This window comes from Magnolia sinica, chromosome 19 (genome assembly GCF_029962835.1).
Source record: "Magnolia sinica isolate HGM2019 chromosome 19, MsV1, whole genome shotgun sequence".
In the NCBI taxonomy this organism is placed as follows: Eukaryota; Viridiplantae; Streptophyta; class Magnoliopsida; order Magnoliales; family Magnoliaceae; genus Magnolia; species Magnolia sinica.
Genome location: NC_080591.1, coordinates 9,951,737 through 9,975,730, shown reverse-complemented (window position 1 = coordinate 9,975,730; position 23,994 = coordinate 9,951,737). Strand labels below are relative to the sequence as shown.

Genomic DNA, 23,994 nt, shown 5'->3' with positions numbered 1-23,994 from the left:
CTCCTCCTTATCCCTTTGCGAGAGGATTGGGTGCGGCCCCGGCCTTACTAAACACGGTGCGTACCTGATAGTGGGCCTACCAAGATTTATCTGTAGTATATCCACTCCGTCCATCCATTTTCCAGATCATTTTAGGATATAATCCCAAAATAAAATAGATAAAATTCTCAGTTGTAGCACACGACAGGAGAGAGTGGTTATTGAACGTCCATCATTAAAAAATACTGGGACCCAATTTAATGTTTATTTTCCATCCAACCTGTTTATAGGGTTATGAATAAAGATAAAAAATAAATATCATCTTGATCAAAAGCTTTTGAGCTCTTCAAAATGTTTTTAATAGTCACTCACCATTTTTTCTTGTAGTGTGGCCTACATGAGATATTTTTCTGCTGAATTTTTGATCTAATATGATTTAATAAAATGTATGGACCGATCGGATATACTATATATACGTAAAGGTGGGATCCACCGTCAGGAACGCACTGTGTTGGGTACACCGCGGCCGCACCTAATCTGCTTTCATTTTCCTTTTCTCAAAAAAGCCCTAAAACCCATATGAAATATCATAAATACCAAGAAGAAGAAGAAGGAGAAAGAAGGGTAGAAATGTCAGAACCTTAAAAAACGTTTGGAATTCTTTTCCTTTTTTTCACATCTTCTTTTTCAAGATTTCTCTCCAACTTCTTTCTTACATGCATTAAAGGGTAGGAAGCTAATTTTGTTGGGTTTCTAATGAAAAGGGTAGGAACTGTTGGATTTTGTTTTGGATGACGAAGTCTGTTATGGATTTTTTGTTTTCTTTTCTTTTTTAGGATTTGAATCAGTAGAACTTTGTTTGAGTTCTTTTGGAAAGTTGTGGGAATTGGGAAAATTGTGGTTGGAATTGGGATTTGGGTTTTGAATAAAAGGGTTTGAAATGTATTTTAGAGAAGGATTTGAATGGGTAAAGCTGTTGTGAAATGTTTTTTTTTTTTTCCTGAAAATTATGGGATTGAGAAAGTTTTGGGGAAGTTGGGATTTGGTTTTGCTTGAAAGGGTGTGAAGTGGGGTTTTAGTGAAGGATTTAATTAATAGAGGGGTTGTGGAATTGGGGTGTTTCTGGGAAATTGAGAATTTTTTTTTGGTTTTGTTGGTGAAATTGGGATCTGGATTTTGGACAAAAGGGTGTGATATGGGATTTTAGTGAAGGATTGAACTAATAAAGGGGTTGTGAAGTTGGGTTTTTTGTGTGTGGAAAATTCTCGGAATTGAGAAATCTTTTTTGGTGAAATTGGGATCTGGGCTTTGGATAAAAGGATATGAAATGGGCTTTAGAGAAGGATTTGGATTGATGTAGTCATTGTGAAGTTTGGTTTCTGAAGAATTCTAGGAGTTCAGAAAGCTTTTGGCGAAATTGGGATCTGGGTTTTGAAATGAAGGGTATGAATTAAGTACATATTATTGAATTTGGTGTTTTGAGGCAGAGGTAGAGAGATGGCGATGATGAACAAAACCATGAATATGCTGGAGGGTCTTGTAAGACAAGGGTCATTGCATTGGGTGTTTGGCAGCCGGACTTCATTCGATGAGGAGTTTGAGGAGATGGGCCAGTCTCCATCTGGTCGAAGGAAGTGGATGTCAGAGCTCTCTCCTGCTGCGAATGTAATCGTGGGTCGATGCTCGAGGTTCATCTCTTTGCCTGCTCTATGATTTCTGTTCGCTTTCTGTTCAGGCCAGAATTATGAAATTGTGCCTAGATCAGTATTTTAAATAGCCATCAATCAATGTTTTCAATGATTTGTTACATTTTTCTATTTCCAATAGAAATCAATTAATCTTTCCAGTGCTTTTAGTAAAATAATATAAATAATAGTATTAAATCAGCTTTGTTGCACCTTCTTTACTTTTATACTTAATTATTGGACTTTCTTTTCACTTTAGCTTGCATTTGGAAATTTGTTAAATTCCATCATTAATCAGTCTAATTTGATGCAGAATATCATGAAATTGGTACAAGCAAGTGCAACCTTGATTAAAAATCTAGAAATAGCATGTAGCTTATGTTACACGCAATGTAGCTTACACCTCATACTTTAGAGGGGCGAACACTATGCTAAATGCTATTCGCTATTTAAAACACTGGTATAGATATGAGATGATTTTGTGTCGGGTATGGGATCTGTTCTCTCTATGTGAGCTTGATGTTTTTATTTTATTTTATTTTATTTTTTATTTATTTTTATTTTTAAAGTAACGAGATTATATTAAAGAGGAAGCAAACATACAAAATGTTGTTTCTTAGCTTGTTGTATTGGCAGTTTTCAATATCTAATTTTCATATACAACATCTTAGCCCTATTGTTCAGCTGCAATTGCACCAGAGGTACTATGCAATGCTTTGCTTTGTGGGTATTCTGGCTTTTTCATTTTAGCCAGAAATATGTACTGGTTGGGTACACTTTTTTTTTTGAAAGATAACGATTATATTAAAAAGGAGAAAACCAAAAAACAAAAGAAGTCTGTTGAGAAGGCAGACTGCAATTACACTCCTAAAAAGAAAAAATCGCAAGCATTTAGACCCTCACATTGGATGCCCATTCGATCAGCAGACGTTTAGCCTTAGTCCTAACCTCCCCAGCAATATTAGAGGAATTCCTGAAGATTCTGTTGTTTCTCTCCCCCCAAACTGACCACCAGACAGCAAAAATAACCATCCTCCAGATTACTGTTTTCTTCCCAAAATGGACCCCGTGCCATGCCTGAATGGACTGCTGAACCTCACACGGGATGCACCAGCACATGTCAAACCGAAGCAAAAAATCAGCCCAAATGGACTGAATGAAAGGGCAGTGAAGAAACAAATGATCGACTGTCTCTTTAGCCCGCATACAACATAAGCAAATATTGGAAATGACCATCCCTTTCCTCCTCAGATTATCCACTGTTAAGATTCTCTTTTTGCCAACCAACCAGCCGAAAGCAAGAATTTTTGGGGGAGCAGCATAATTCCAAATAAAAGAACAATGAGCAAGAGGCGCTGACTAATGGTGGTGCAAACGATTGTACAGAGAACGAACTGAGAACGACGAAGATTTGTCTAGTTTATAGAAAATGCTGTCTTCAGCAGAAGGAGAAAGAATTGCCGCGTAGATGCATTCCAAAAGGGCCGCATAGTCTGATATCTCCCAATCTTGGAGATCCCTTTTGCACGTTACGTTCCATATGACTTTACCATCTTCAATAACAAAATGGTCAGCCACAAAAGAAGCTTTCGAAGAGGCAACGCGATACATTTGCGGGAATTTTGTTCTAAGCGGCTGGTCCCCGACCCAAATATCATCCCAAAAACGAATCTTTGTTCCATTGCCTAGGACGAAGCCGATGTTGGATACAACCACCTTTTGCATCTTCATTATATCTCTCCAGATGGGAGACAGACACCCTTTTGGACGAAGACTCCGTAGACCACCAACCACCAAGAGATCTCCCGTATTTACTCTTGATGATGGAGTTCCAAAGACTCCCCTCCTCAGCCCCAAGCCTCCAAATCCACTTGCCGAGCAATGCCTAATTCATTGCTTTTAACTCTTTAACCCCAGCTCCCCTGTCAGACGAATGTAAACAAACCTCTGCCCATTTTAGAAGATGAAACTTCTTCTTATCCTCTTTACCGTGCCAAAGGAAATCCCGTCTCAATTTGTCGATAGAAGCCAAAACCGAGGCCGGACATTTGAGGAGAGACATGAAATAAATTGGGAGGTTGGAAACAGTAGCTTTGATTAAGGTGAGACGACCACGTAAAGAAAGATACCAACACTTCCAACACGCTAGGTAAACCTGAAATTTGAGGATGACTTTCTCCCAAAGGTTTTTCGACGGCTTTCCAACACTAAGGGGGAGACCCACAAAGGATGAAGGCAGGGAAGCAACCGCACATCCGAATACTTGAGCCAGCTCTTCGACCTCCCCCTTTTCCATATTTATCCCAAAAATTTTCGATTTCACCAAATTCACCTTTAGGCCAGAAACGACCTAAAAACATCGGACTGTGGTTCGAAGATTTTCTACCTTATTTCTCAAGGCTTCAGAAAAGATTAAGGAATCATCCGCATACTGAATATGAGAAATCGGAGTGGACATACCTTTGATGCTGACTCCTCGCAATAAGCCTTCCGCTTGCCCTTTGAGAATCATCCTAGACAAAGCCTCTCCAACTATAAGGAATAAGAACGGGGATAGGGGGTCGCCCTGCCTCAAACCTCTTGTGCTTCTAAAAATCCCTTCGGGGAACCGTTAAGAAGAATAGAGAAGTTAGCGGACCCAATACATTCTCCCATCCAGGCTCTCCATCTTTCCCCAAATCCCATGCGATCAAGCAGATACGATAAGAATACCCAATCAACGTGATTAGAAGCTTTTTCGATGTCCAGCTTGCACATGATATATTTGGATCCCGATCTGCAACTTGAATCGAGGCACTCATTGGCACCAAGGGCCGCGTTAATAATCTGTCTTCCTGAGATGAAGGCACATTGATTCTCTGAAATTAGCTTGCCTATAACCTTCCTGAGCCGGTTCGCCAACACTTTCGCCAAGATTTTGTGGGGCCCTCCCAACAGGTTGATTGGCCTGAGTCTTTGGGAGAAGCAGCTCTAGGCATTTTCAGAATTAGGGCTATAAAGGTTGCCCCAAGGCCCTTAGAGATCCTACTCCTTTGGTGAAAACTCATTTAAGAATTCGATCACATCGAAGTGGATCACCTCCCAAAAATGTTGGAAAAAAGAAATTGGAAAACCGTCCGTGCCTGGGGCCTTTTCAGCTCCAAGGGAGTCAACGGCCTGCTTGATTTCTTCAGTGGAAAAAGGCCCTTCTAACATTTCTGCCTCCCCAGCCGAGATTTTGTTGAACTGAATTCCATCCAGCGAAGGACTACGCCATTCTTCTCCCCTCAGCAGAGAGCTAAAATAGGAAACCATCTCTTCAACCATCTCTTCTTTATCTTCTATGCGTTCCCCATTCACCAGAATGCTGTTGATTTTACTATTCTTGGTATGCATGCTTGCAATGGTATGGAAAAAATGCGTATTCCTATCGCCTTCTTTAATCTAGGAGAGCCCAAACTTCTGCTTCCACGAAATCTCATTTTTGAGAGCCCTATTAGCAATAGTCTGGTGTAGCTGAACTCTCCTATTCTGAGTTTCGGAGTTCAGCGGTTGAGCTTCAGCCTGGTTATCAATAGACTTCAGCTCAAATAACAGAGATTCAGTTTCCTGCTCCCTGGTGCGCATTTCACTCTTGAACCACTCCTTAAGGGCTGCCTTCAACAGCTTCAACTTGGAAGAAAGCCGGAATCCCGCGTACCCTACTACCCGAAAACTTGTCCACCAATTAGCCACTTTCTGATAGAACCCTTCAACTTTAAATCAGGAAGTGTCAAAATGAAACGGCTTGGGACCCAATTCTGCTCCTCCACCTCTAAGGAAATTGGGCAATGATCTGACGTTGTCCTTGAAAGGACCGATTGGGAAGATAGGGGGAAACAATCTAACCATTCAGGGGAGACTAAAAACCTGTCGAGCCTACACATGGTGGGAGTCGCTCTACTGTTAGACCAAGTAAATCTGGCCTCGAGAGGAGGCAGATCCACTAACTCCTGATCTTCAATCCAGCGAGAGAATAACGCCATAGCTGGAGAAACCAAATGCCCATGGGATTTTTCATTAGTGAATCTGATGATGTTAAAATCCCCTACCATGCAGCAAGCACCTGAAAATTTTTGTTTAGAGCTATAAATTTCCTCCTAGAAAAGCTTTCTGTCTGCGTCAAGAACATGCCCGTATATAGAACAGAAAAGGCAAGAAAAACCAAAAGAGACCTACTGCAGAACAACCGAAACTGAAAAACGACCTGACCAACTGTTTAAGAGAACCCAATTTGAGGACTTCCAAGCTACCAAAATTCCACCCGCACTCCCTATAGAGTCTAACGTGACCCATTTAGCATCTGCAGATTTCCAAAGAGTGCTCATTAGTCTGTCGTCGAAGCTGTTACATTTTGTTTCCTAAAGACACAATATCTGGATTATATCTGTCACAGGTATCTTTGATGAGTCTTCTTTTCTGTTTGGACCCCACACCCCTCACGTTCCATGAGGGCAGCTTCATTTGGAAATGGAACTTCCTCGAGAACCCTGCGCTGAAACCCTTTTAGGAAATACTTTTGAATTCCTCTGACCAACTGCCAGACGTTGTAGCTTCTTACTCCTTCTTGGAGTTGATCAGCGTCCTATGAGCGATTTCAGATTTGAAAGGGGCCTTCCGTTGGACTCGACACATTGAAAAAGGGCAATAAAATCCTCTGGACAATCTCCAAAAGATAGCCCAAGAGACCTGCCCACGTGTCCCATAGCATCTCTCATCCACTTCTTGTTGAGAATCTTGTCCAACAGATGTAATCTTTCTGCGTCATCCACCATCGAAAGGGGAACATCTTCTGCCGAATTCGGTTGAACTCCCGCACGAGATTGAAGCGGCTCCGCTTCTAAGATTTCTAGTTCTGGATGTTCGTGGAACAACGCGAGAAGGCCGTGATCCGACCAGTCGCAAATGGATGGAGGGGGCGAGGAATGCATTGACGTTAGAGATGGCGAATTTTCAGATTGAAAGGATCCTTGGTCAATCTCAGAGCTTAAGGTTCCCTGCAACGACTTTCTAGGGCGAGATAGATTCGGGGAGTGGGTTTGCCTCAACTGAAAACAATCAACTGCTGAAACCACCTTAGCTGCAGGCGCTGATATAATAACATATGCTTCGGACGGGTCAAAAGGGTGATACAGAAGTCTTCTGTCTGCTCTTGTAAGTGGCTCGGGCGTTATATTGAGATTTAAGTTACCCGGGTCTGATATTCGCCGGCTGGGCCCGGATCCGTTTAGACTCGAAAGAGACTTATTGTGATCCGATGACTGCCTGCCTGACAAAGATTTGTAATCGGATCGATTATCGGGTCTAGCATTAAATAAGCTAATTTTGAGACTCCCGCCATCGAACCTCGCCTTGCCACGTGTCTCTACTATGCTGTCGAAACGGTCAGGGAAATGAAGGGCAACCGCGACGGTACTGCCACTTGGCGTAATCGCATCTCTCTGGCGGGAAACGAGAGATTGTCCGATCTCAATGCTGTCCTCGGGAAGACAAGGAGTCGACTTCTCAACGCCACACGTCTGCCGGAGAGGTCTTTCTCTGATAGAGTCATTAACTGTAGCAGAAACTGGTGCTCTCCGGGAGTACTGAATCGGTGCTCTCTCACGCTCTGCTCCGACCGCCATTGTCGTTGCTGGAGAGAATCTTCTCTTGAACGCCATAGATCCCCCCATCTAGTTGAAGGAGAGAGCTTATCTTCCTTCTAAACAGGTAGATAGATCTCCCTGTTGTCTATCAGAATGTGGGTCGGTAACTCATCGCCCTTCTTCCTTTGCACTCGCAACCTGGCGACCGCCATCTCCTCTTCGACCTTGGTTTTAGGATCCAGTTCAATCAGCGTACCTAGAAGCTTTGCGGCTGTGATGAAGAACTCATCATACCAAAATTCGAGAGGGATCCCTCAGATGAGGATCTAGATCTCCTCGAAACCGAACATAGAAAATTCCTCCCAGCTTTGGATTGTAAAAACTGTCCCATCCTTGTGCAAAACCCCTGCCATGACGAGGATATCTGGATTCAGACCGGGGCTGAGCTTAACCCATGGCTCGTTATATCCTATCGATTTGATAGAGTACTGAGAAACTTGGATTCTACTAGCGCCATCGATCCATTCCCTGACTTGAGGGATCGTTGCTCCTTCTTTCGTTATAATCACTACAGAGTCTCGCAATTCTTGTTTTGATAGTTCTATACGCTCTTTACTAATTCGTAGCGAGTACGATTTCTTCAGCTGGTTGGGGATTAAGTCTTCCTTCCTGGCCTCTTCCTTGTCCGGTTTCTGCATCTGATCTTTATTCTATAACGGGTTAGATGAAGCTTCACGGTCCATTAGGGCTTCTTTATATGAAAGACCGGAGGCTAAGATGTGACGACTGCGTTGAAGTTCTGAGACTTGTTTCGGTATTTTTTTGTGTTTTGGATGGTGTGAATCGTTTCTGATATTAACCCTATCTGGACCAAACCGTGCTCGCTGCACCAGCAGAGATGTTCCCCCAAAGCATTGGCCATGGAGCATAAACACTGCTCTGGACAGTTCTTCCTTGGAGCTCATCCCGACGAGCACAAACCCCCTATACTAGCCGGAACCCGCCTCTCTTGGCATAACGACATCCATAACTGCACCCGCCCTCCCGAAAACCCTAGCGATGTTAATCGGAAGCCATCCCTTCGGGTACCCTTTAACGAAAAGGGTTGGGTAGGAAGACACTTTCTTGTCTTTCCTTGTAGAGGGAAGCGTTTCCTTGATTTTCGATTAACCTCCGTCCATTCATCCACTGTTTCCGGCTATTGTGCTTGGTTCGAACTGGAAGATTTCTCTCTGCTAACTTCCTTTCCCTTGCGTCGTCCTTCCTCTAGCCGCTGAGTCGATCGTCTTCAGTCTCCGTCGTCGTACAGGCCGTTGTCATCTTGATCGTCGTCGTTGATCGTCATCGTCTCACCATCTTCGGTCTCCGAACATGTCATTGTCTCCGATCGTCATGCCTTAGCGATGTACTGGTTGGGTACATTTTCCAGAGATCTAGATTGATTTTCCGGTAGGATACGCCAGAGATGGGCAATGCACCAATGTTTCTTTCACCATACAATCCCAGCTGTCCTATCAACGAACTTCTTACTCTTGCATACGAAATTATGAATGATCGCTAAAACACGGGACCCACTGCTATGGAATGCTTGCCCGAGTCAAAATGCTGGTAACTCAGGCCAAGCATTTTATCTCTCTCTCTCTCTTGCATTTTAAGCGGTGCAGTAATTAAATGCGAACACAGGAAGCATGGAATGTCTCTTGAAATAAACTCTATTGTCCCACAATCCAATAAGTTGTCTGATCAAACAAAAGTGACCGTCGATGCTTTTATGTTTGAATAAGAATAATGGCCACAAACATTTGGAACAGATTTTTTTTTTTCCTGAGCAAGTAAAAAACGAAGGGGGGAAAGAATTCCCAAGATACAAAGAAGAACATTTAAAATTGAATTCTCCCTGATTTTTCTTTAAATACAATGTTCCTCCTTGAGTGTCATGCGTGGGTTCTATCCAATTGTTTCCTCTTTTTATTAACCTTTAGGCTCCACCTATTATGCAGACTCCTTGATATTTCAATGGACGAGCTTCGCCAGAACTTTGATATGGAGGCTTCTGACTCTATAAAGCATCCGTCGCGGTACGCTAGAAACTTTTTGGAGTATTGTTGTTTCAGGGCACTTGCTCTGTCTGTCCAAGTTATAGGCCACCTCAGCGACAAAAGCTTCCGACGCCTGACGTTTGATATGATGCTAGCTTGGGAAGCTCCAGGTGCAGCAAGCCAACCAATACTTAAGGTGAGGGTTGGTTTTTATTTTTTATTTTTTATTTTTATTTTATCGTTAACTAGGCTGAGAAAATCATGCCAAGAAATCATTAAAACTTGCATTGAAGCTGTGAAAAATATCACACAGATTTATTATTATTATTATACACTTGCATGTATTGTAACTAAAAGTGTCTTTGTGCATCGTAGGTCTGCATGTGGAAAAATTATACAAGCTTTGACCATAGGATATGTTAGTCCTCAGTTTGTCACAAGTGGGTCCATGATCGAGTCACCCAGAACGCTGGTCTGCTGGGCCCTCACAGTGGATGGACTAGCGCAATAATCTCACCGACATGATAATCCTTAGTTCCTAGCCTGTTGATTGGTGGCCTTCATATTGACATTTAGCAGCAGTCCACATTCAACTGAAAAAGGTCAAAACTAGATTTCTAGAATCCTTCTAGCATGGGAGATATTTCAGGCATGGCCCATCCAGGGTGTGGTACCATCAGCTGAACAGCTTGGATCTCTGAACCACGGGTCCCACTCACCAAACTGGAAACATGAAGATATATATTTCTTAATACGTTAACTGTCCATGTTTCTAATACTTATAATGTGATTTATCATGTCAAATTTACAACTGAGCTACCAACATGGGAACTTTTCTTGCAATCCAAAAAATTTTAAAAAGAAAAAAAGGAAGATAGAACAAAATCTTTCTTTTTTTTGAAGGTTTATGGAAATTTTATTAAGGGCCCGAAAGCAAATGCAACAAGAAAAGAATAAAAGCTTTATTAAGATAAATAAAAAGAAAAAATTCTTGCAATTTGCATCAGGATTCATCATTCCTATCTCTGTGGCAGATAGATGCGGAGAGTACAGTGGGGGGAGAAGCTTTTTCTCGGATAGCGCCAGCAATTCCTACTATCGCTGATGTAGTTACCAGTACTCATCTGTTTGATGTACTTACAGATTCAACTGGAGGTCGGCTTTCTTTCTCTGTATATGAGAAGTACCTTGCTGGATTAGAAAGGTTAGCATTCTTCAGTTGATTAGTTGTACTTGCTCATATCATGGTAGTAAAAAAGGGTACATAATGGCTGTAATGGTTGTTATGTAATCGTAATGGTGAGACCCCTTACGCGATATGGGATTATAATGTTCATTCTTAAAAAATGGCCCATAACAGGCCTGTAACAGCCATAACAGTCGTACGGGCCCATAACGGGCCAATATGAGCCTATAATGGTCCCATATTAGGCTGATACATTTTCTTAAAAAAAAAAAAGACTCTAACAGGGCTGTAATGGCTGTTTCAGGGGTTGTCTATGGCCTGTATCATAAAGGCCATAAGGCTGGCCGTTATGGCCACCGTTTCCACTATTGAATACCTTGGCTCATGTATCATGTAGGGTTGTGCAAGTGGCTCAGGATGGAGTTCCAAACCTGATCAATTTAATAATCAAGTCTGGATTTTAGACTCAATCATGCTTATTAACAACTGGTTGGCTAAGTCAAAATAAGTTTATCTGCTTGTTAGATGGCTCAGGTTTGGTCTAAGAATATCCAAACCGGGCCCATTATCTAGCCTGTTGGGTTTGGGTTGGGTCTTAGTACCATAGTTAGATGTTCACATGGAAAAGATCACAAAAATATGCTTTGGAGATGTAGTGAGAGAAATGTCTTACTCTTATATGAATTGATTATATTGCCTTACTCTCATAGGAATTGATTTTATTGTTATGAGGCTTGAACCAATAACAAATGTTTCTATGATAAGTTTAACATACAAATATGCATGTGGGGCCCACCATGATGTTTTATTGACATCGTGTTCAGCCCCTCCTATCATCCTTTGATCCCAAAAATCAGGTTGATTCAAAACTTAGGTGGCCATACCACCATGTAAGATCATGCCTACCTCCAAAAGCACGGATTGTGGCCCACCTCAGTTTTAGAATGGGAAGAATTTTTGGTTGTGATTCATCCTGGTTGGATGCATCTTCAGAATTGATTGGATGACATTTATAAAACATGGTAGTCCTCATGTACAATCCATCATTCCTATCCCAACTGTTAAATGTGGTGTGGCCCACCCGAGTTGCAGATCGTAGGCACCAAAGAGAACATTGGGGGTCGCATATGATGGATGGGTTGGATGTCACTATAACATCACAGTGCCCCCCCACATCGAGTAGTGCGTTAAGCTTGCAATAGAAATGTTTGCGTTGGATTTGGCTTCTATTGTTATTAAAGTATAAAGTAATGTGGGAATGTGCGAGTCCTGGCCTCTAGAAAATTATATTAGTAGTTAGTAACACACACACACACACACACATCTCTTGTGGTTTATTTATTTTATGAACTTGAGTTTTCCACGTAAGAATAGTCAAGTCTCTTTATGCCCATGTTTGTGAAAAGGCGCACTGACTGTGTTGGGTCCTTGTTCACGACTTTGAATGGCCTTGGTTTATGTTACTGCAGTTTGGGGATGCATGTGAGTGTGGTCTGGGAATGTGATTTGCATGACTTCCAAATCTAAGGGAAAAGAGATGCGGCTATATATGTAATTTTGATATTTTGTCATTATTAAAATATTTTTACCATCACCATCATCAAAGCCTTGTCTTAGCTAAAATGATTTAACATATTCTTAATTTCTTATTTTTATTTTCTTACATTTTCAATTATCTTTTGTATAAAACTTTTGGGAATGGCTGAGGCATTTCCGACATGAGTCCCATACCAATGCCTATCGTCATGGGTAGGATATCAGCAGGCTGGGTCTAAGGTCTGGCTTTTGAACTATTTGGGCAGGCCTTTCAAAATTTTGCATTTGCTAGGCCCATGCCCGGCCCATTGAAGGCACTATTTGAATTATCCAGGTATTTGTCATTGTTAACAATCCATTTGGTACCATTTGGATTTAATTGTTTGATCTTATTTCTCTCCAATGAGAATGTATTCGTAAAGATCTGAATATGCATGTTCCACATCAACTTCTTCCCATCCTACTTCCATATTCATCTTCTATTCCAACAAGTGTGTGTGATGATGCCTAATCATTTGATGATCTCAAACATAAATTGAGTACTAAATCAGGAAAATTTTCTTTCTCATACAGAGCGATAAAAAAGATGAAGACCCAATCAGAGTCATCTCTTCTTTCGAGTCTTCGATTACCTAGAGGAGAAAGGATCCTTGATGTGGATGGCACTGTCACCACCCAGCCTGTACTCGAACATGTAGGAATGTCCACATGGCCTGGTGGGTTTATGTATGAGTAATGTCGCTTCCATTTTGGATTCAATAATTAATGTAGGCCATGATCATGATAGCTTTATGGTGTGGTTGCACTTGAGGACCAAAAGTCTGTTTCAATTCTACAAATGCTATATAGGATTACTAGTGCCACATGCATTACAATTCATAAAGACATGTTTGGATGCGTCGTTGAATTGAATTGTGAAATGACCAAATTGCTGTTACCTTCTTCTTTTTTGACGACACAGGGTGTCCCTGCCCCTTTTTGAGGCGAGACTATTCCCCGGTATTGGGTAATGCCGAGGAGGGGAGTTGAACCCACACATGTAGGTAGGGGTGTACATCGAGTCGAACCGAGTCGAGCTAGCCTCTGGTCGACTCGACTCGAACATTGGCTGACCTCAGATCGAACTGGGCTCGGCTCGGTCCTCGAGCCTGACTGGCCAACTCAGCTTGGTTCGGTTAGCAACTCGGGCCAGCTCGGGTCGAGTTCACCATTGAGGCATTTCCACAAACACCTGAACTGCAACTTAAAAAACCCACTGTTTTACAAACAGAGGCAATGGTTTTACAGGTGTTTTATCAAACACCTTCTAAGTAATATAAAAACCAAAAAAAAAAAAAAAAGAGGAGAAAAAAGGTATCTGTTTAATGTACATACCTTGCTTGCCACCGGCCAAACCTTCCTTGCCACCAGCCACATTTCGTTGAGTCATTTTATCAAACAGTTGGTGAGCAACATCAATGGCAAAGTAACCGAGTCACCAAACTGGTTCGATCCGAGTTCGATTCGAGCTGGATTCGATCCGAGTCGAGTCGAGCTGGGGCCTGCTCGAACTCGGCTCGAACTCATTTTCGAGCTCAAAAAATCAGCTCGACTCGGCTCGAACTCAGCTTCGAACCGAGTGGAATCGAGCTTTTTTGAGTTGAGTCGAGCGAGCTAACCGAGCTAGCTCGGTTTGTGTACACCCCTACCTGTAGGGAGCAAACCCACGGTGATGGCCGCTCGCCCATACCTTGCAGTTACCTTCTTAATATTCATATCGAGTATTAGGGCTTTACTTTCAAGTTGGACTTGAAAGGAGAGGAACTATATTTTGATTTATGCCTCATTATGGATTCTAAGGAAGGTAACTTCAATTTGGTCATTTCTTTTATTCTCAATTGAGCTAGTTATTTGAAATTTAGGCAATGGTTTGTCCAAATGCTTGCTAAAATTTTCACTTCGTGACAAATTGAATCTATGTCAATTGCAGGTCGATTAACTCTTACTGATCATGCACTTTACTTTGAGCCATTACGGGTTGTGTCTTATGATAAGGCAAAAACGTATGACTTATCAGATGATTTGAGACAGGGTGTTAAACCTGCGTTGACTGGGCCATGGGGCACACGACTATTTGACAAGGCAGTCTTGTATAAATCCATCTCCTTGTGAGTCACCTCATCCACCAACCTGTGGTTTATGTATGTCTTACTTTTCAAACCTGTGTAATTTTGTGAGCCTTGGTAAGTTTACATGTACATCTCTGCTAGCTGTTTGACGTGCGATCCAAGTGCTAGCTCTACATTGGTATGTGTGGGGCATTCGAGCTGGGCATCAGGCAGTCCCAACCATAAAGTTACCTCACGTGTATTTTGAATGTGGGCTGTTGACAGTAATTACTAAACCATCTAGTGTTTCCATATGTGTGGCTTCGCTGATGAGGCAACAAGCAAGGCCCATGTGATGCATGGCTCGGATGTGCACCACATGTGTCAGGTTGGCACATGCAACTTCATGTAGAGTTGCTTGTGGTTTTCACAAAACTCAATTGTCTTATAATTCTGTATTTCTTTGAAGATCCTTTAAATGTTACCGTTAAGCATATCTTGTTTTGGTTTTTCTTGTAGACCAGAACCAGTTATCATGGAATTTCCAGAGCTCACTGGACACTCCCGCCGTGACTATTGGTTAGCTATTATTCTGGAAATTCTATTTGCTCACAAGTTTGTTAGAAAGTTCCAAATTGAGGGAGTCGAGCGCGAGGAAGCACTTTCAAAGGCTGTTCTGGGTATTCTGCGAGTACAGGCCATTCACGACATGAACTTTTCAATGCCTGTTCGGTGGGAGACACTTCTCATGTTCAATCTTACTGACCAACTTCCAGGAGGCGATCTAATACTAGAAACACTCGCTAGTATGTCAGATTCACTGGAATTTGACCGGGCCAATAAACCAGCTGCTGCAAGTGGGATATATTCGATATCAGCTCTGGCCATGTTGTCCAACTTGGGAGTTGGGTTTGGATCAGGATCGCTCGTTGATAATGGGACAAGACTTCTGGTGGGGGAGTTAGTTGTAGGGGAGATGACTGCTTTGGAAAGGGCTGTTAGCGACTCCAAGAATAGCTTTAAGAAGGTGGAGCTAGCACAGGCAACGGTGGATGGAGTTAAAGTAGAGGGTATTGACACCAATTTGGCCGTCATGAAGGTTTGAGTTGTTTACAGTTTCATGGAATTTGTTTTCACATACACAGTACGCCTTTGCGTGCAACAAACATGCCAATATTGCAAGCACCGGCATCCCAAAGTAGTATGGGCAGCCCCATTGCAAAGATGACCATATGCCAACATCAGGCTGGTCCACTCATCAGGTGGGTTTCAAAAGGAATGGACAGTTTGAAAGGATTTCCAATGGTCCACATTTGATGTACATGAGTTGCCCACTTGATGAGTAGCATGGCCCCATTTTTTGGTACACCCATCTTCATGATGGCACCGCCCTATGCATTGCTTGGATGTCCCACCCACTTACCAGCTAGGCATGTCCACAGCATGATCCTTTTTGAACAGGAATTGTTTGGAATCAAATTGTATCTCTTGGTTTTGCCTCTTGCTTAATGATTTGTATTGAAGCCCATGGCCTCACAAGTCATTTCTCTTCTGGTTTCCATTTGTGATGCATCCCGATGCCAAAAAGAAGAAGCATTTTATAGTTGGTTACTGAAAAATGTTTACTCCACACAGGCCTTTCATATCTTTGGGCCATGTAGAGCTGCATTGTTTTTGGCCATCTACCTGGGCTAGTTCCATGCAACTGTAGGCATGGGACCACTGCATGGACATGGACTAATGTGCACAGTTTTGGTGGGGCTGGGGCACCTCTTGAGAGGCAATACATATGGGGCAAAAGGTTTTAACTTTTAAGACTCGGACAAGTCTCGTGTGACCCATCCGAGTTAACTTGGGGTTGGTAGGCCTGATCTGGTTAGATACCATGAGTCACCTAGATGATTCACCCTGATTCAGACAAGTTGGGCCAATTCACCCGCGACTTGAGTGAGTCCTGAATCAACTCGAGACTCAATGAGTTGGTCCGAGTTGCTGGGTCTTTTAACCATGATGGAGCACTAATCAAAGATCTGGTGCAGAGGTCCCCATATTTAAACATGGACTATGACATGTCACTTGCACATGTGCTGGAATGATGTGATATCCCCAAAAAATTATTGTTTCCCCATCTTGTGTCGGATACATCCAAATGGGCCGAGGCATGTCATTTACATGTGGGGAGTTCTGCGATGATTAATGAGTCAATGGTAGGTTTACGATACATGCAATGTAGCCCTTTTTGCAGCACACTATTTGCATGTGATCTGATATGCTTCTCTTGGAGTTAATTCACCTTGCTTATATCTAAGGCTGCCTGATATGAAAAGAATTGATGTACTCTTAGTTAAATTTCATGTTTATTTTTTATTCTGTCCCCAATTTACCATTCAATATGAAATATGTCGCCTTAAATGACCCAATTCCAGTATCCTTAGGAAACTTTTCTAATGAAGCCTTTTTCTGTTCTTTCCTTTTTCTTTGTTTTTCCAGGAATTATTATTCCCTCTCATGGAACTTGGAAAGTACCTTCTCTTTCTAGCGTCTTGGGATGAACCGCTAAAGTCTCTGGCATTCTGTTCTGTGATTACTTATGTCATTTGCAGGTTTGTCGTTATTATAGGCATGATTCTGTATGGATTCGCTACTCCATATGTTTGTGTGAACGTGCATGAATATTTGTTTGCCATTTCTTCATACTTTCTTTGTGGAATGTAGTTCTCAAATTGGATGAATTTTTCTGAATCATGAGTGTGGCGCACATCCACACATGCACCTCAACTTTTCGGGTTGAGGATGCTATTTTTATGTGAGCATCATGGAACCAGTTCCCTCCTCACTGCATGTTGAAAATACTTGCATCGTTTGGGACTGTTGATCCAGTGGGCCACCATGTAGGTGGACTGTTAGACAAACATTGTAGTTATTGGACACCTCTGACCATCTCAATGTGAGTTCTGCTTGTTGAATGTGGACTAATGCACATTATAGTGTACAATCCTTTTTTCAGAGCACCAATTGGCTAGCTGCCAGTCCAATAACCTTGCCTTTTTGGGATAGGACCAATCCACGTGGTTTACCACAAAATCAGCAGTCCTGATCACTGCACACTGTTGCCACATGTGCAACAGAGATGTTTTGGTATGTTGGTGTTAGGAACTTCATGATGTGCCTGCAGCATGGTAGCACCCTTTGTTTGAGTTTTCAAACTTTGGGTGGTTCTTTTCAATAGAAATTCTGCCTTTGGTTGCCTCAGTTGTTGTAGATGTTCATGTCATTTTAAGGTCTTTGAAGATGGGTTGTGGAACCAACATTGTGAAGCTGTCTCAAATTCCAAGTACCCAACTCAGGCTAGAGCTGACATGGTCAACATAGTTTAATGGTCATAAATCCAATTACTCCCAATCTGCTTTAAGTATTGCGAGGTTTGTAGAAAAGGGCAGTTACGGGATGGTTGAATTCTGTCCACAAGTTGAAAACAATGATGGAGTTTCCAAAATACCTGATCGGTGATCTTGGGGAATTGGATGTTGGTAAACCTAGTTTTCGAGCTCCGCTAACCCAACATGCACCTCTACATGTGGGCACATGACCTCGCATTCGTGTGATGTATCTTAGCCATCCATCTGGTTGCCTTGACTCTATGGATGACATGGCCTGACAAGACCAGGCTGCTTCGCTCAATTATATGGGCGGTGAGTCACACAGGTATAAAAACACTGGATGTTAATTAATCGATTACGATAAGTTGGATTGGATGTTGCAGTTTTTCTTTGGCAGGATCTCTCTAATTGATTTGCCGTTTCCATAAAGGATATAATTGACATCTTGTAGTCGCACGTTATCCCTTTCCTGCAATAGATCCCATCAGTTATTTTGCATATGCCCACTGGTTGAACCAAAACAAAAACTTTTTCTTGATAGGTGATTCACTGACATTTAAAATAGACAAAGGTCTACATTCAATGTGTGCATATGGGTGGTCTGATGGAGGCAGGCGTTTGGGCCAGATTATGTACTGGGTGGGGCCTGACCTGATGCATGGGTCAGATGTCTCACATGTGGTGTGTAGAGGTGCATGCGAGCATTCCAAAGCTCATTGTATAAATCCAAAGCATTCCAGGGAATCTTGATTTCACCTGTGATCAGTGTACAGATGTCCACTTTTATTGTAGATGTGTGGCCCATCCAAGGAGTGGAGAGGCCTGATTTTGTGCTAAGTCATCAATTTGGTGGACCACAGCATCCACTGGTTGGATCTCCCATGCAAATGGCTGCATGGGAGTTTAGAGAAGTTATCATTTAAATCCAAACTGTTTTGGGGCATCTTGACATCAACTATGTTGACTATACATAATGCAATATGCTCTAGTTGTTTTTATTTTCTGGTGCTTGCTTGGAGGGAAGTCTTGACTTTCATGCGTCTGAATGCTTGCATAGTTTTATTCTAATGTTTTCTTAAATTGATCTCAGCGTACGACTTTTATTTCAAGGACAACACTATAGTTATAGTGCAACTCAGTGTTTTAAATAGTGAATAGCGTAGCGACGCTCTTTTGAAGCGTGCGTAAGCTATATAGCGTGTAAAGTAGGCTTCATGCTACTTTTAGATTTTTGATTAAAATTAATGGGAAATATAGGGCAACGAGTAAATATAAAGATACAAAATAGCAAAGGAACTGATTTTACTATTTTCACATTATTTCACCAGACTTTGCTAAGCCCCACTCAGATGTGCAATAAAGTTCATATACACACCACATGTGCTAGAATGGCATAATAGGTCGGAGATATCCACCGGGCAGATGGGCCACAGTTTGAAAACAAATGTACGGTCTGGCTGAAGTTTTCTAACCTATCCACCTGTTTCCAATATTGGGGCCCACACGCTGATTGGACCAGATTTATTTTTGGGAAAACATGGAAACATGAACCAGGTTGGACCAACCTGATGGATGGATTAGATCTTGCACTTATTTGCCATGCTGGCACATGTGTGGCATGTACACAAACTTTAGTGCATAAGCGTGTGGGCTTCAGAAAGCTAATTTCACTAAATCATTGAAAACATTAACTAATTTTAAGTGAAAAATAACTAATTGAACGATCCCTGGTAGTGTGTGAGCAATCCACGGTTCAGTCCCTGGTAGTGTTACCAAATAAATAAATAAATAAATAAATGTAACAAATCATTGAAAACATGAATTGATTTGACTGTTTTGGTGAAAAATAACGTTGTAATGTAGGCTATGGAGTGTGCAGCATATGCTATGGAGCACATAGCGTATCATGTACTTGAGCTATTTTCATGTGCTACGTAGTGTTGAGGCCGCGCTATGCTGCATAGCATAAGCTATTTAAGACAATGCTTCAACGTCACCACCACCATTTAAAAATTCATGTTGACTCATGCACCATGCAGAGGCATATGTGTACATCAATCTGGACTGTCCGATTCACGGTGCCCACTATAGATGGAGTGCAGAGTAAAAACCACCCCGATCGAAAAATCCTAACCGTCAAATGGTAGCTAACAAATGAATGGTTAAAATTAAAACGATAGTGGTTGAGATTTGATGGGTGAATCAGATGGTTAAGATAGTCCAATGAATGTGACTTTTGGGCTTTGCTCCATCAACAGAGTCCATGATTGGAGTGTTCAGATTGCCTTGCATGCATATGCCACGTATAAGGCAGGTTAGCCACTGCCGTTTTTTACAATGACAGTGAAGTCCCACCATATGACTGACTGTTATTTCAATAACCTCTCGTCTTCTGGTTATAATTTGCGATCCTGGCACAATGGTCCCGTCGTGCCATTAACGTATTCTGTATGGACTCATGTAGGGGGTGGATAGGCTATGCAATTGCGCTGCTGCTGCTCTTCATTGCAATCTTTATGTTGCTTACCAGATGTTGTAGCCAAGGTAGGCCAGTTGACGAGATGAAGGTAATAGTCCCTCCACCGATGAACACTATGGAGCAGCTCTTGGCTGTTCAGAATGCAATTTCCCAAGTCGAAGAGCTTGTCCAGGATGGAAACATTGCCCTCTTGAAGATGCGTGCGCTGCTGTTGGCTGTTTTCCCTCAGGTGTTGTTGCCCTTTCCTCACCCTTGCTGCCTTCAGCACTTTCTTTTAAATTTCCGCATTTGACGGACAATCTTCCATTACTACCACTAACCTATGATGCCCATATATGGATATGAATATGACCAGATTATGCTAAAAAACATGCACAAAATGGGGTCCACCTTTTGCCAATCCAGATTGTTACATGACGGACCTCACATTTGACGGTGGATGACCCAGAGTCTTTCCGAAGGGAACACCTTATCCTGCCTCTGCAGCCCCTCTTTCCAGAATGATCTGTATCTTTTCTCAATCGTGTATTATAGGGGTTGGCTAAGGTTGGGATCATGTAACCTGGGAGATATTTTGGGACATCTCCCATCCATGATAGGGCCAAAAAGGTTATATAGTAGTCTCGGTCACTAAGGGGGCATTTGGATAGTAAATTACTTAAGATAAGCTACTTGTGCCTCAAGCAGCTTATCTTGGTTTCTGCTTATTAATATGAAGTGATTAAGTACCTTTAGGTAAAAAAGTTACTTATAATTGATCATATATGAAACTCACTTATCTCAAATAAGTTACTAATCTACTGCTGTAAGTAGAAAAAGTAACTTATGTGGTGGTATCCAAACGGGCCCTAAATGACAAAACCCATCTGTATGGACCAGGCGGACCAGGATGCTATTCATGTTCCTATTGCAACATAGCCTAGTAATTCCTATTTAAAGAAAACAAGCAGACTTCTGTCAGGACTCTTGGCTTTGGTTATTAGAATGTTGCTACAGATGAATCATCTCCTCACATCAAATTTCCATGTCTGTATGACTTTAATATACACAATGATACTTTGGCATAGTACACTATCCAGGCACACTACAAACCAATGTTGTAAAAACTGACGAAGCCATCAAACCAGAAAACTTGTTGGTTTGGTTTATTATGGTCCACCAGTTGGTCCGATTGGTCGCATGAGTATTAAATGGTTGAAAGTAGAGACAAAAAGGTTATGTAACATGGCTGTCAGTAGGCCATATGGTTTAAGAAAGATTGGGTGGGCGGGGGCTGGTTTGGATCAATTTTGATTGATTTTGACCGGATTTGGGTGGATTGGGCTAGGGGTGGCAATGGGTTGGGTCAGCCCATGGGTTTACTGGCCTGAGCTGCTTCTGATGTTAGCAGGTTGGGCTTGGGCTAGAAAATGTGGCCCATTTAAGTAGACGGCTCGGGCTTGGGTGGAACCCTAGCCAGCCCAACCCACTAATAATAGGTTATTAATGGGTTGGGCTAGATGACCTGACCTGAGCTGGCCCAACACCCAGACCAAACTAAAGAAGATGAGTTTAGATGCATTGATATGATGTATGTAGTACACTAATTGGGCCACTCTGTCATGCCTTTTGGCTAATATTCCCTTCTTAAACATGAGTTATGTCTAAGGTATTCTATAAAGGTAATAGTTGCCATAATGGCCACCACTGTCACCTTTATGATACGGGTCGTAACTACTGTTACAGCCCTTATGGTCTCTCTCTCTCTCTCTCTCTCTCTCTCTCTCTCTCTCTTTTATTTTTTATTTTTTTATTTTTATTGAAAGAAAATAACCCATAAAACCTGTATCCGCCCCGTAATGTTGAAAGTTTTTTCGAAAAACCTGTATTTGTCCCATAACAGACTATTACGGGGCTGTTACGGCTTTTACAGGTGGCGTAATTGGCCTTTAATGGCAGTTACAGGTCATTTTTTTCCATAACAGTTGTTATGCCACCATTACCTTTACGTAACAGCCTTTACATGGGTTGGTCGAGCTTGGGCTTGATGAATGTTAAGTGGGTCGTGTCCGGCCACAGGGTCACAATTTAGGTCGGGCCAGAATTCTTGCTCGGGCTGACCCCGACTTAAACTGAACCCGATTCATTGCCACTTGTAGTTTTCACCCAACCGAACTGTGTGCCTGTCTTGGTTTTGTTTGAAACCTGTCAATCTGGTTTATACATCATTGCTACAAACCCATGTAGAGTCTAACCAAACACAGCTGCTTCAAAGCTCAAATGGTGTTGTATTCATATATTTAATGTACAGTCAGTCTCTCCAATCTTCTGTTCATATGTTTCATGCACAGTCAGCCTCTCCAATCTTCTTGTTGTGGATAGGGCTGCCGATGGGTAGCTGGACCTGCAGGTACCTGATCGACCCAACACAATTTGTTTGATCTTACTTCAATTTTTTTTTAAGACCCAGTTAGAAATCCGGTTGGGTTGAGGTCTTGCCTTGTTGGACCTGTTAAAATTTGGCCGAGTCCAACATGTTGGCCCAATTAAAATCAGGTCCAGTTGGGTCCAATTAGTTTAATATTAATATGATGTATTTTAAATATATGTTGCTTATTCTAGCAGAAGAATGAGGTTTCCTAAGCCAAATGCATGTAAGAGAGCCCTTTTGCACACCTACGCATGTTGCAAACTGGCAAATGTTTGTGCAATCTAATCTATCCATTGGGTGGGCCGGACCATGTAAGTGTTCTCACATGACTTGAAACCTTGATCCACAGACCTGATGGGTGCCTGAACCAACCCAATTGGATTTCGGTCCATGCCTTCAAGAATGTGACCCTGACCTGCTTTCTGTTGGTACAGTTCCTATAGGATCTGACCCAAATGCAAACCGTTGACAGCGTTAGTTCTGGAGCTTATGTGGGTGCTTATAGATCATCGTCTGTTTTCATGTGCATGGGCAGGCGACGGAAAAACTTGCATTGGCGCTAGTGGTTATGGCCTTGTTCCTGGCTTTCGTGCCCACCAAATTCATAATCCTTACGACCTTCTTGGAGATGTTCACAAGGTATTTGCCTATGAGGAAGGCGAGCACGGAGAGATGGATGAGAAGATTGAGAGAATGGTGGTTCATCATACCGGCAGCACCCGTCATACTTGAAAGAACCAACAAAGAAGATAAGAAGAGGAGGTAATGTTTCCTTCAGCGTTTTTCTTCTCTTTGTGAGGCTCAAAACAAATACACCTTGAGATATGTACTTGTACAAAGTGAAATGTTATCCTTCTACCCAAGACATCAACACAAAGGTGAGTGTAAAAAAGATAGAAATAAACCAAGTTGTGAAGAAACTATGTTTGGGTTGAGCATAAATGAGTAATTTTTGAAAATAAATCTCTCTCTCTCTCTCTCTCTCTCTCTCTCTCTCTCTCTCTCTCTCTATATATATATATATATATATATATATATATATATATATTTTAATTGTATTTAGATGACACTTTAGGCCCATTTCATTTTTGGAAAGTCATTTCAGCCTTCCTGTCTTCATGAAATGGCCCAAAAGGCTGCTTTGTACTTGTATAAATGTCATTTTTCTTTCGGGCTTTCTTCTCCTCCGTTCCTCTCCTCACAAAACCCTTGCTCAGCAACTCCTGTCGATGCTGTTCGAAACCCTGCATTTCCCATCTTGCAACCAGTGTCATGTTTAGGCTCCTCTCAATCTCTCATGGATTGAAGACGGTCACTCGGAATGACTCGTTTGGTCTTGAGTCAGGGGATGACTCATTTGAGTGAGGCATATTTTCAAATTTGACTCATCAGATGGGCCACACACAGGAAACAGTTGGGATGGGGACGCCCACCATTAAAAATCTTGTGTGTGTGGGGCCTGCCATTCAAAAGATATGGCCCACTGGGATAAACAGACACACCCAAGCAGATTGTGTTCAGCAGGGCACTTGAAAAAACGCCATTTGCATGCCTCTACAGGTGTGGGGCCACACTGAAAAGAATTGTCATTTCATGGTAGGAGTAGTTAC

General features: G+C 42.1%; 1 protein-coding gene across 2 annotated transcripts; it reads left to right on the top strand.

Annotated features, from left to right (window-relative positions):
- The first annotated feature begins 582 nt into the window (after positions 1-582).
- LOC131234498 (uncharacterized) lies at positions 583-23,347 on the top strand. Of its 2 annotated transcripts, none has more exons than XM_058231427.1 (9): positions 583-1,667; positions 9,268-9,502; positions 10,314-10,510; positions 12,602-12,744; positions 13,998-14,175; positions 14,635-15,214; positions 16,606-16,718; positions 19,960-20,203; positions 22,920-23,347. In XM_058231427.1, exons 1-9 carry the CDS (start codon positions 1,477-1,479, stop codon positions 23,148-23,150), a joined length of 2,112 nt encoding a protein of 703 aa, XP_058087410.1. In that variant the 5' UTR covers positions 583-1,476; the 3' UTR covers positions 23,151-23,347. The 2 variants fall into 2 exon arrangements, with proteins under 2 accessions (XP_058087410.1, XP_058087411.1); XM_058231428.1 differs by having other exon boundaries at positions 584-1,667; positions 10,341-10,510.
- The last annotated feature ends 647 nt before the right edge of the window (positions 23,348-23,994 follow it).